The sequence below is a fragment of the Opisthocomus hoazin genome, chromosome Z (assembly GCF_030867145.1).
Source record: "Opisthocomus hoazin isolate bOpiHoa1 chromosome Z, bOpiHoa1.hap1, whole genome shotgun sequence".
Classification (NCBI taxonomy): Eukaryota; Metazoa; Chordata; class Aves; order Opisthocomiformes; family Opisthocomidae; genus Opisthocomus; species Opisthocomus hoazin.
Window position 1 is genome coordinate 78,463,975 of NC_134454.1, and position 13,365 is coordinate 78,477,339.

General features: G+C 45.5%; 1 protein-coding gene across 1 annotated transcript in view; it reads left to right on the top strand.

The window, feature by feature from the left end:
- The first annotated feature begins 4,462 nt into the window (after positions 1-4,462).
- The window catches only part of CCBE1 (collagen and calcium binding EGF domains 1), a 111,494-nt gene continuing 102,591 nt past the window's right edge, over positions 4,463-13,365 (top strand). Inside the window, exons 1-2 of the mRNA XM_075411439.1 lie at positions 4,463-4,587; positions 4,699-4,779. Coding sequence (XP_075267554.1) covers positions 4,487-4,587; positions 4,699-4,779 — 182 coding nt within the window. The 5' untranslated portion in view covers positions 4,463-4,486. The remainder of the gene's footprint in view (positions 4,588-4,698; positions 4,780-13,365) is intronic.

Consider the following 13,365-nt stretch of genomic DNA (forward strand, 5'->3'; position numbering starts at 1 on the left):
AAATATATCTGCAGTGACCCATACCTGCATGCTGCTGTGACCATACCACTGTCTTCTCGGCATCCTCTCCTACCTCTTTGCTGCACTGATAGACGGTCTGCTGGCTGCTCTACCGTCCCCTTTCAGGAAGTAATACCTATTTAGACCTGGGCAGACCTCAGCTGCTGCTGCAAAGTTCACTGGTATTTCTTCAGTTCCTTTCTCTTCCCTGGTTTTCCTCTGCTTCTTTCTCTTTGTTTTTTTCTGTTCTTTCTCTCTCTTCCTTGCTCTCCCAGATCTGCACTCTGTGGACCCATGGATCATCTCTGACAGCTTTGCTCTCTGAGGCTTTGCTCTGCCTACTTGCTCCTTGCTTCACACAGCATTTACAAACCAGGCAACTCTGTTAATCACAGAGGGGTTAAGAAGAATCTCCACCTCTCTCCAGTGAGCTAGATACAATATTCAGGACATATTTTTTGTTCTCTGCTATCTGGTTCTGGCTTTTTTCTGAGATGAGACACTGTTCTAGATGCCTCCTGGAGTTGAAATGGCGCGAGAAATTCCCACATTGCCCAACCCTTGTTGAGTGTTTAGCAGCTAGCTTGGATTGTGCAATATTCCTTGGAAGTAGAAGTCTCAATCCAGACAGGTTTAGTCTGGACATTCACCTGGAAGGGAACCTAGCTCACAAATGACCACACGAGGTCTTTTGAACACAAAAAGTATCCTAGGCCCAAGAGGTTCTTTAAAACCGCTGTTTTCTGCTTATTTACCCCTTCAGTCCTGCTCTGATCTCCTGAACATGTCAGTGCCGACAGCTGGAGATCTGGTGGAGCTGCCACCAAGGCACTTGGTGCAAACACAACTCTGTAGTGGGATTAAGACTATTTACAATAACTGGTTATTTGCTTTTTAATTGAAGCAGATGGAAAATGCACTGCTGAAAACGTCGGTTGTAAACGGATTAAGAAAAATCACAGTGGATACCTCTGAAGACTCCAGTGAAACATCTTAAGGAAACAAAAAAAACCCCTAACCCCCTGCCCCAACACGACGGTGGTAGTTCTTTTAAAGGTGGGGAAAGGAAGTAAGGAAAAACAATCTTCTATGTTCAGGATCACCATTAAACTTTAAAACCTCTCTGTGCATTTGTACTGAGCCTAACACAATATCTCTGACTGTGGTCTATGAGCAGTAGGATAGTATTTTAACTGTCTAAGATCTTGTGAGCTCTTCATGGATGCAGATGACCTCAGTGTATTTCTGAAGACTCAGGGGTGCCCTGTACTGCTCCTGCTCTGCAGTGTGCAGAGGTTGTGCCTTTCCACTACGGAAACGGGCTTCTGAAAGAGCCTCTACAGAGGCAGTAACCAAAGTTTGCTTCAGAGCTATTCCAGTTACCAGCAAAATGCAGAAAAGAAACTTGATTTTGTATTATAAATTTAACAACATAATTATGAATGAACTGCAGGAAAGAATGCATCTTCCTACATAAACAGCATAAACAAAACTTCTGATAAGCACTTTAAGACATTGAATTCCCCATTCTTTTCTTTGAGAGCATTCCAAAATTTAGTGTGCGACATAATCAACTTCATACGTGCTTGAGTTGGGCAAGTCAAAACTAACATGACCCTGCACAAGGAGAAGCATCCCTCGCACGAGAAATCGCATTCTGCTAATTTACTATATGTGAAAACAGTCACAGATCATTCCTACCCTGAGGCAACAGGAACATTTCAGTGTTCCCTTCACCACCACCACTGCCCTTCAGCACTTTCCAGGGAGCAAACTTTGTTCTCAGGATGGCTGTGGCTGCATGACCATTGAAGCTGAGATGAAGTTGATTAATCAAAATCACGAAACCCTCAACTTTAATGTATTCAGTGGTAATAGGGTTACCAACTGCAAAGTATGGATGTTGTTGCATGCTGCTGTTTAAACTCTCTTTTCTATCTGCTATTGATCACACTCAAATTCTTTTGTACATAAAACTTTGGGGCCTGCTTTGGTAAAGAGTTGAGTACAGGATTAGCTTCACCTGCAGGTTACCTTGTTTAAATTAATGAGGCTATTTGCATGAGTTAAATAAAAACATACGTAAGTTGCTAGAATATTTTTCATTAAGCAGGTAGTACAGTGTGTTGATACAGTGCAACGTGAGTGGCAGGCATTAAAGAAAAGGCAGAGAGATGAGTTAAGCAATTCAGATTTTGAATCAGATCTGCGTTGAACGGAAATTGTATGCTTTCTGGAAGCACACTTGTGCTAGCCCTACGTAGGGATCCTTTTAAAATCAGACTCCTTCCAAAGTCATAACGTTTGGATCTGGGTTGGAAATCATCCAGAGGATTTCAGCTCTGTGCTCAGGTATGATTCAATTTCTTTGAAAAAAATAGAGCTTTTTGGAGAGGCTGTGACCACTTCTGGCATGTGGTAAATTAAATCCTTTGTTATCTATAGACAGGCATCCCAGAGGTTACAGCAGCGCGAACCCTCAATTCGTTTCAGACCTTGTCACTGGATACTTTCCACATGGGGAGGGAGAGGGAGCATAAAGAACACGATGTGGAGACAGGTGTCTCCTGAGCGCTTGGGTCCCAGCACCCAGGTCCTGCTTTTGTTCCTGTTATCTCCCAGTCAGGGGCAGCTGTGTGAGAGAGACCAGGGCTTAGCCCTGAAAGAAACACCCAGAGTTTTTGCTGGCTTCAAGACAGCAAATCCTGTCTTTGCTTACTCATTATTTGTGTAAAGGAGAAGAAGTAATTATAGAGGAATAAACATCTCAAACATCCTCTCAACAGTAAAAGCAAAAACTAAACAAAAAAATCTGCCGTGCAGAGCTCCCTTGCTTAACTGAGCACAGGGACAGTGAGAACGCGCAGCGGCACCCAGAGCAGAGAAATACCTTGAAGCTGGCAGTTCACAGTGTGTACCGCAGACCGCGGTGACAGCGGATGCTGCGCAAGTCAGGCAAAACTCCTGACAAGCCCCAGAGTTTCCCAAGTCAAAGTCCATCCATCGTTCGCCTTCTTCTGGGTACCAGACAGCATACCAAAGGGATTAACAGCTTAATCGTAGCTGATTCATCTATGGGGACCTGCGCTATTTATTTATTTATTTATTTATTTATTTTTTGCTGTTAGGGTCTTCCTGTTACAGACGGGGGAAACTGAGGCACAGAGCAGTGAATTGACTTGTTCAAAAGTCATCTGTGGCAGAGCAAAAAGTAGAAGGAGGCGGGGGGGGTTGCTTGAGTCCTCTAATGCAGCTTTACTACTTGCGTGCTGATTTACACAGAGGAGTTGAAGTTTGTCGCTTGCGTATCCCTGAGTTTTCTGGCTGTAAGAGTACATAGTTACAGTATGTTGCTCACATATCCCTGATTTTTCTGGCTGTAAAATGAGGTTATTTATGCTACAGGTGAAAGTGCTGGTAAGGCTGAGTCGCAGACCCTCATTTCCCTGGAGCCTTTCATACTTGCAAGAAGCTATGGGGTATCCAAGGCCAATGCATCAGTCAAACACTTTGCAACAGCATTGCCGTGTTGCAGGTTTGCTTCTCTGGTCCCGGGCAGTTTAACTGTGAACACAGGATAACGTCACAGCGGGCCAGATCTGAAGCACTACTTCGTCAGAGCCTGTTGTTGTTAAATCTCTTTTTTATGGATGGGGGGGAAGTGGCAGCCATACACCAGGACAAACCGCTGTTGCAGTGGAGATGCTTTGAACCGCTCCGTTCCTCCCATTGAGGGGGCTGGGCGTGTTTAGCCTGGAGAAGAGCAGGCTGTGAGGGGACCTCATAAATGCTTATAAATATCTGAAGGGTGGGTGTCAGGAGGATGGAGCCAGACTCTTTTCAGTGGTGCCCAGCGACAGGACAAGGGGCAATGGGCACAAACTGAAGCACAGGAAGTTCCAGCTGAACATGAGGAAGAACTTCTTCCCTCTGAGGGTGACGGAGCCCTGGAACAGGCTGCCCAGGGAGGTTGTGGAGTCTCCTTCTCTGGAGACATTCAAGACCCCCCTGGACAAGGTCCTGTGCAGCCTGCTTCGGCAGGGGCGTTGGACTAGATGACCCACAGAGGTCCCTTCCAACCCCGAACACTATGTGATTCTGTTCCTTTGGGAAAGAGGTCGAAGATGAAGCCGAACCTGGAAAGCACCAGCGGCGGTGGGCCGAGGGCCGCCTCGCACCTTCCCGTCGCCCCCCGCCCCGCTCGCCCGGGGCCGCGCACCCCCCGCGCCCTTCCCCGCTCTCCCCGCGGCCGGGCCGGGGCCGGGTCCCGGGACCCCCACCGCCCCGCCCCGCCCCGCCCCGCGGCGGGGCCGCATCTGCCGGCACATCTGGGCGGCGCGCGGCCCCTCCCCGCGGGCACATCTGGCGGCGGCGGGGGGCGGCCCTCCGCCGGGGCGGGAGGAGCGGCGGGTGTCGGCGCGGCCCCGACGGCGGCCGGGGCGGGCAGAGGCGGGCGCGGCGCGGCGCGGAGGGGAGCGGCGGCCCGATGGGGCGGGCGGCCGGCAGCCTGGCCCCGCTCCGGCTGCTGCTGCTGCTGGCGCTGGGGCACGCCTGGACCTACCGGGAGGAGCCGCAGGACGGCGACAGGTGGGTGTCCCCTGGCCACCGCGGGCCCCCCGGCTCCTGCCTTCCCCCCCCCGCCCCTTTCCTTTTTTTTTTTTTTTTTAATTTTAAATAACCCGACCGCTCGCCTTGCAGGGAGGTTTGCTCCGAGAACAAGATCGCCACCACCCGGTACCCCTGCCTGAAGCCCACGGGCGAGCTCACCACCTGCTTCAGGTGAGCGCCGCGGGACGGGGGGGGGAAGAAACACGCGTGGCCGCGGCTCGGGGATCGCAGCCCGCGGGGAAGGCGCCGCGCCACCCAAGGGGGAAGGGGGGGAGTGCGGGGGACACACGCGTGTTGGTGTCGGGGACAGCAGCTGTGGCATCGGTTTGTCTACACCCCCCCCCCCCCCCCCCCCCCCTTGCTCGGTGCTAACCCACTCCAGCGTTTCTGCCGCCCCACGCACTGGGGAACAGGCAGCTCGGTCACATCGCTCTCGCCTTGGGCCATCTGCCTCGGCAAGTCCTGCTGCTGCGCCGACGAAGGGTTTTAATAACTGGCTGCAAATGTCACCTGCAAGGCATCACTGGAGAGGGTGCGTGTGGTTTCGGTTGCCGTGTCCCAGCCGTCGGTCGCTGGTACAGCAGAAGAGGCTTCCTCTGACCGGGATGTCTAGGAGTGCGTTGGAGCTGTAGCGGCATCAGTTGCAGGATAGTCAGTGAGATCGACTGGATTCGCGCCACCCGAAAGACGTTTACATTTAGGTAGATGAATCATACCCTCAGAATGAGTAACTTCTTCGGCAACCAACTCTGGGGGAGACTTCGGCAGAGGCCTCTCAAATTAACTAAGATGAATCCAATCCCGAGTTTTCATTTTTCAGCTGTGCATTTGAGATACATCATCTGTTTTTCAGAAGAATTTTAAAGCTTGTTTTAATGATGACAAATGTCCAGAACAATTGACTGTAGATGTGCTTTTGGAGAAATATACACAAAGTATGAGCACACACGTATCCCTTTACTGATGTCCTCTGATTAGTCCCATCCCCACAGAAGAGATGTTTCATCTATGAACGCTGCTTGTTCTGAGAAGTTACTGTGGGGAGGCGACTGTGCTCTGCCTGCGTGTGGCAGGGAGCCACTGATGTACACCAAACATACGATAAGGCACATTAATGCTTGCGAAAAGCATTACAGAGATCGTCCCTTTCTTCCCCGAGTGTTTTCTGTTTGGCATAAACACCAGAGAGACTCAGACACATGGTGCAGCAGTGCTGTCCCTTGGCTTAAGAGCTTGGGGCTGGTTCATGCCCTCCGGCAGCCGCAGCCACCTGGGAAGGTGTCACAATGCTGCCCAGTTCTCAGTAGCGTTGGCATCCTTACAGCCCTTGGGAAGTGCTCTGCAGGGACTGGAAACCACCCTTCCCCACTTCGCTTCTCTCTCCTCTCCCTGTGAAGGTGAGGCAGAGCCCGCTTATGAGCAGCTCTGTAGCATGCAGAAGCACTTTTTGGAGAGAGACAGTGCGTAGGTTTTGCAAGGAAGCAGAAGAGAACGCAGCGTTTCTCTGTTTTGGGAGCACTGGGGTAAGCACGGTTGTGCTAAGTGGGGAGTTACTGAAGGAAAAAGCCAGAGTAGGAGCTGCAAAAAGCAGCTCAGAGATGACTGTCCTGCTGGTTTACTGCCTGTCCCAAAATCCGTCTGAGCCAAGAGGGTCTGCTTTGTGTGTACTGGATGAGGACTTCACAGGCTCCACCGGCTGCTGTGGGCCACCGTACAAAGAAAGCCGGACCCTGTCCGGCTGCCAAGTCCCACTGGTACTTTCTTTCATCCTTGCTGAGGTACTTCTGACCTTTGGGCTCTGGTTCTTCCGAGAGCTCCCTCGCTCCCAGCTCTCCCCCCGCATAATCCCAAGTGGTATTCACCATCCCGAACCAGCACAGGCTCTGAAAGAGCTGCATTGCACCCTAGATTGTTTTAGTTCATGTTTCAAATATTTTCTACATCTATGACTGCTAGGGCTGCCTTGCTTTAAAAAAAGAAAAAAATGAATTTCCAGGTAATCGTGTGTCTTCAAGGCCTAGCCTTTAGGGTGGGGTGAGGAGGGCTCCGTCTCCCTCTCTGCGCACTGTCTTTCATGATGTTCGTATGCACAAGAGCAGGGCAGCGTCTCTGAAGCAGAGGCGTGCGGCTCAGCAGAGCAGCTCCGCACGGAGGACATACCTGTCCTGCTGGTCCTGCCCCTCAGAGGTGTGCCATGCTCCGGCGCCGACCAGCAGCATCACCCACCGTGATGGTGGACTTTAGGGGAAGGGCACCGTCCCCATTGCTCCTAATAGCAAGGTGTGCTTCCAGCAGGCACGTGGGATTAACCTCAGCAGAACATGTTTAAATTTAAGATTCATGAATATTTTGAGGTTGAGGCTGTTAACAAGTTGACAGGAAACTTGCCAGTGTTGACTGAGCCTGTGACACCTCGAGGTGGGCTTTGTTTCGTAGGACATTCGGATACTTTGGGATTCAGTTTTCATATTTGGAATGACAGCTAACATTTAAAAAGCTTCAGGCGGACAGAAACTTAGCTGTGGCTTTAGGGAACTTTCACTCCAAGTTTCTGAGAATCTTGATTTTGGTGTTCTGTTGTTTATTCTTACAAAATGTCATTTTTTATCTTCCCAGACAGCGTTTTTCACAATATTTCATCATGACAATAGCTATGAATAATATAGTAATTTATTTATATAAATTGTTAAAGCTAGTTTAAAAGGACAGTTAATGTCAGCTGCTATTTACTGTTAGTATACACACCTAATTTCTTTTCTAGGTCAAAGTACCTTTTGTGTAGAAATTAAACAAACTGACACAAAATTTACCTCATGTCGTAACATGCCAGGCATAAGGCAACATGTAGCACTACTCATGATCTTCTGTGCAATTAGCTAAATAAAAAACCAAATACATTTGAAGTCAGATGTCAAAATTCCTGAGCAAAATTAGTTTTCCAAAGCATGAATTCTTGACTGAAAGCAATTTCATCCTTTTATTCCTCCTGCTGGAATTTTTCGTGAAAATCAGTGTGTTTGCAGAGCACTTCAATAAAAATAGCACCTTCTAATCACAAAAAATATTTCATGAAAAAAAATTTTTAACCAGATTTACTCATGGATAAAGATGAGCCAAATGGAGGGCCAAGCCAAAAGTGGGGCCAAGCACTAGGATATATTGGCATTTTTCCCTGTGGTCATAGCAACCTTGTACATAATTAGATGTATTTTTCCTTTTTGAATGTGTGCAGTCTGGCCCTTGGCTTAGTTTGATTTGTATTTTTTTAGATGTTCTCTGTATTTATTTTCATAAGAGTGCAGAGGAACAGATGCAAAAAGCAGTGGGAGCTTGTACAGTATCTTTTCAGTGCAAATCTTGTTTAAGCTCTAGTATATAACTGCACAAAGTACCTGCCGCTAATGGCCTCATCATGTAGGCACAGAGCGTATGTTCTGCAGATTTATTGATAATGTAATTGTCCGGTACGACTCTGAATTCCTGCTGTATGCAAAATTCATCAAATTTTATGAAATTCGGGCAACATGAGAATACAAGGCCATGATCACGTTACTGTCTTCTCCAGCTATTTGAATGTGATGTTAATCTGTTTCCCTCTTTAGACAGACCTTCAAACAATTTGTTGGCATGTTAAATTACATGGATGTTGCTGCAGGTTTCTTCAGTGCTTCCGTGTGCTATCACTTGCATGTGACAATTCAGTTTGTACGTCTTAGCAGCAGTCCTGCCCATTACAGTCCTCTGTTCATTTTCGTTTTAAATGTTGCTACCATACATTGTTTCTGTGGTCCAGAAGGAAAAGCAGCATCTGGAATAGGCATCCTCTTGCTTTATCCTGATGGTGTAGCTGTGTTCCTGTAAGGGGATGGTGGTAGTTTTGTCACTTCCAAGTTCAGGAGGCTCAGCTTCTATCTGGTAGAATTTATTAACTGGAGTTCCTCCCTTTTTAAAAACCAGCAAAACTTGATCACCTAATTGACTGCTGTATGTTAGTACAGCTAAATATTATATTCTGTTAGAAATCAGAGGGTGTAGTGAAAATGATTCAGAAAGTCAATGTCCAGACTTACCAGAAACATTTGGTAGTGAGAAGCTGTTTGCCCGTCACCAGTTGTAGAAGATTCAAGCATGAAACAGATGGGAAAACGAGAGTATTTGTATCCCCCTGAGTTTGCAAATCTCTTTGTCTACTAGACACTTAAGCATTGTTGTAAGTTGACTTGAAAGAAATAGTTTTGCTCCTTTCCAGAAATTTTTTATGAAAATAAGCAGCTAAATTAAGGAAACCAGCATGTTGAATGAGGCATATGAAAATTTGAACCTGGATATGTGTAGCCTGGAAGCACACTTTAGCCATTGCCTTCATGGGCAAAGGGAAGTTTTTTGAGTTTTTTTGCTTTTATTCAGTTGAATCTACTAGTCTAATTCCCTCTCAACTTGCAAATAAAATTGACTGAAATAGTTGATAAAACTGATTTTTTTAAACAAATAGACTGCTGGTGTGGCGAGATAAATTATCTGTCTTTCTCTGACATCATCCTGAGCACTCTCTATTTCCTCCATTTTTTGCTGAAAATGAAGTGTGCAAGTTCCTCAAGGAACATATTACATCCTAATTATGTGTCTATAGTGACAGAGGCTGCTTCTGCTCCTTCCTTCTGCAGGACCAGCAGGGAGTAGGAGGTTTAGAAGAAGAGCGCTTGGCAGAATTAGGACTATTCCTAATGATGGTAAAATCTTTGTAAAGATGGAGCAAATCTTTACATGTTATATCTGCAAAGAAGACCCATGTTGTGGGGCTTAAATCTTGGCTGAGAAATTAATCAGTAACTTTTTGTAGTATTTCACAAGCAAAAGGCCTTTTAAGTAGGATTAACATGTTTCAGTGTATGTTGTCAGCTTCTTCTTTAGCAGCTACAAGTATTTTACAGAGGCCCTCCCTACATTTCAGGTTATAAATTTTGCTGTGAAGGATTGCTTTACACTTCGTAACAAGAAGAAAATCCAAACATATTGCAGAAGACAATGTGTGTGTACTTACATCCTACTTAATCTGATGCTAACTAGAGATCACATGCCTCAAAAAGCATTTATTTTTACTCTCTTGAATGCTGATATTGCTGGTGGAGCCCAGTATTTTTATAGACTGTATCATTTTGCACATTCTTAAAAGATAAAAGTAATTGCAAGTAAGTTGGATTGTAGCTGTTTCACAAAGAGCAGCACTTTCACTAATATGCCCATGGGGACTGTATGCAGTTCCTTCCCAGATACTCAGTGAGCACATTGCAGAGCTTTCCAACAGGAAAGAAATTGCTGTATACAATTTTGAAGCTTTCAGCTGCAGTAAGCAAGGATGACATTTTGTCATCTTATCTTCTGATTTTTCTTTTTAGAGATTTCTTTCTTATTGTTGCCGTTGTGTTTCCTCTATGAAGTTCTGCTGACCACTTCAGTTTTAATAGAATTGAAAGAGCCCCATTTGATATATTATAACAGTAAAACCAAGAAAGTAATCTGATTAGAGCAAAGTACTACTTGATCTTCAGTTATCTTGCAGGGAAATGCAATCCATGGTGGAGTTTTGCTGAAAATTTAAGAGAGGATATGATTTTGAATTTTGTTTTGGTTTTAGAAAACTAAACATATACAACAGCTGTAATTCCACATCTGCCGAAAGAGTTTTTTTACGTTTCAGTAAACTAACAATTCTTCTTTTGCACGTAGTTCAGTGGTGAAGTGCCATGAGCTGCTAGCTCTGTGCATCACTCAGGGTAGCATCAGCATCTGAAACATGCCCTTGGAGCTTGTGAGTGCTACTGAAAAGAGCTGCAGTGGTGCTTCTTGGTGATCAGATTGAAAATGAGGAGAAACAGAATTAATTAATTGATTCATCCTATCAAGAAGCCTGCAGTATGCATGTAGTATTGGGCCTTTTGAACTCCACATCAGAACATCATAATGAAAATGATGTATTCAGCTGCTCTGCAATGTGGCACATCCATGGAATGAGTGCTCCTCTCCGAGTCCCACTAGCACTAAATCTACTAATTTGTTCACTAACATGGTGTTTATGAAGAGATGCAACAAATATAAGTGTTCTCCTACTGCAAAAGTTTTTGGCTTCTGTTTTATATATATTTATCTATTTGTTTGTTTGTTTGTTTGTTTGTTTTAAAAATCTACCTGGAAATTGCCATCACTGGTAGACTTTTCTACATATGAACAAACAAAAATTAGCTTCGGTGCACTTTTTTTTTTGCAAAACAGTGTATGCTACTATGATGCTAAAGCATTTTTCCTGGCTTTCCTAGAATTTTTTTCTTACTGTTGCTTTGAAAGTAGCGCTTTCAACCATCACAGTTCTGAGTGCAGTCAGTCCTTAGTTTGATTGGATTTCCTTTGCTGTGGTTGCCAGGGGAACAGATTGCTCTCATTTCCGTGATACGTTGTGAATACCTGCCGGGTAAGAGTAACACCAATGGCACACTTGTGTCTGTAGCTTTGCACACAGCATTTGGGTGGCCATGACTTCCTGGGTCACTTTGCTGTCTCAGGATCTAAGGCTATGGATAGTAATTCTTCCTGAATTTTGGTGAGACTGGGGACACTTGAGATCTCAGCAGATGTGGATGCTACAGGTGGGAGCAAAGCCTCCGGCAGCAAAAAGCGGCGCAGCTGTGGGTTTACTGTGCAGTGTCTCCTCAGTACAGCCAGTTCACCCCAGCATGAACCAATATAATTAATGATCTTTCTAAACATTGCATAATTACTGTGAGTGGTGCACCGAGGTAGGACGTGCTACAATTAAGGGATGAGGTCTGGCAAATGGTTGTTCATGTAGTCCAGAAGTTTTTGATGTTCACATGAAAGCAGTTTGGAGAATTTTAAAACTCGCAAGACAAGAGCTTTATGATAAGTGCCCTCCTCGGTGGTTTGATCCATAATGAAATCCAGGTGCATTGCATTATGGTTTTCATCTACGGAATATAGGGTTAAATATGAACTGACTTTCCCGGGCGTGTCATCTAGCACAGAGACTCCAGACAAACAAAATAGTAGCCCCAGGGCCTCCCGTGGCTGATACAAAATATGTAATAAAAAAAGGCCTCCAAAAGGAACATGACTTTTGTAATTATCCTAAGTATTGTATATGCTCCCTAAGGTCAGGCTGCTTTGTCCTTAAAAAAGTGATTGCGGTCTCTCTTGCTAACAGCAGGACATTATTAGTACTTGTATTACTGCTCCCATTATGATAGAGACCCACTGAGCTGGGTTGGTCTGTACTGATTGCAGTCAAAATAGGCAAGGCAGAAAGGGGACGAATGGAAGGATAAAGATATGGAGCAGCAAGAAAGAGAAAGGAAAAAAAAAGCAGAGACATGGAGCAGGCAGGAGAAAAATGAATGAAGATGCAAAAAGAGAAGAATTTCATCTTGTTGGTGGTTTGTGTGACAGATACATAGGTGACAAAAGGGACGTAATCACTCCCCAAAGAAGTATAATTTAAATGCTTCCAGGCTCTATTTAAGTAGAATCCAGGAATACAACACATCAGCCAAAACCAAACAGAAACCTGCACGTATGCACCTTAGGGAGGATGCCTGCTCTCCCGACTTGGAGCTAAGTTGCAAGAGCTGATGCATCTTCCCTTGACAGCCTCTCCCCTGCTTTCCTTCCTCAGTTTGGAAAATCTCTCTCCCCCTTTGTAAAGTGCAGGTCTGTACAGGGGCAGGAGGAACATCTGACAGGCAGATATTTAAATTGCCGGTTCAGTCTTTTCTCAGTTCACATTGCCTTCACTCATTGTCATAGCACAGAATTACTGGGAAGTGGTTGAACCTTAAATATTTAAACTGCACTTTGAAGAATAGATCAAGGTTGCTAGACATCACAGATGAGACGGGCTTGCCCATATTCTGCTGCGAAAGCCATTGCCCGGTACAAAGAGCATGCAGGTGACAGGTTTTCTGAGGCTTCTGCTGTGCTTGCCTATTTTTATGTCATTCCATGTTTGGGAGAGCCATTACTGGATGTGTGCAACAGGGTCACACAAAGCAGGTGTGGGCAAGATACCTGATGTGGCCCGTCCTGCTGATTTACCGATGTGCAGAGAAACTTAACCTGGGATATATCATGTTTCAGATTGTGGTCACGCTTGTGCAATGCTGGTCATTTGGGACATGTGTGTTTTGGGGTTTTTGTTGAGATCGTGCTGAATTTTCACAACAGTGAGTTCCATCTTTTGTTTTTGTCTCCACTGCAGTGCCCTGAGATGACTTTTCTCTCAATCTGTGAGTTGCTGGGTGTTAATATCAGTGTCACTTCAGCTGGACCTGTTGGCAATGGCAGAGGGCTTGCTTTGTGCTAAGTCAGTGACAGGGAGAAGGTCTGCTCTGGAGACCTTCACTGGTGTTGCTTATGTCTCCTGTAGACCCATATCGGTCACTCCAGGGCTTTTCTCTTTAAAACTCATGCTTACTAAGAGGCTGAGACTTGTGCCTACCATCCAAATAAGCAGATCTGACATTTGATTTACAGTAAAAAAGCTTTCCCTAAATTCTGTCCAGATTTTTTTTCTCTCGGTTGTCCATTTTCTGTTTGGTTGGTTTCAGTTTTCAGCTAGTGGTGGCTTCTTTTGTAAACTACCAGTAGCAAATGTCACTCTACAGCTCTGCTTTGCCATTTCTTCTATGTTCTTCCAATTGTAAGCAGAAACAATGGAGAGCAGAATCCATACAGTGCTGACTCGGTTTC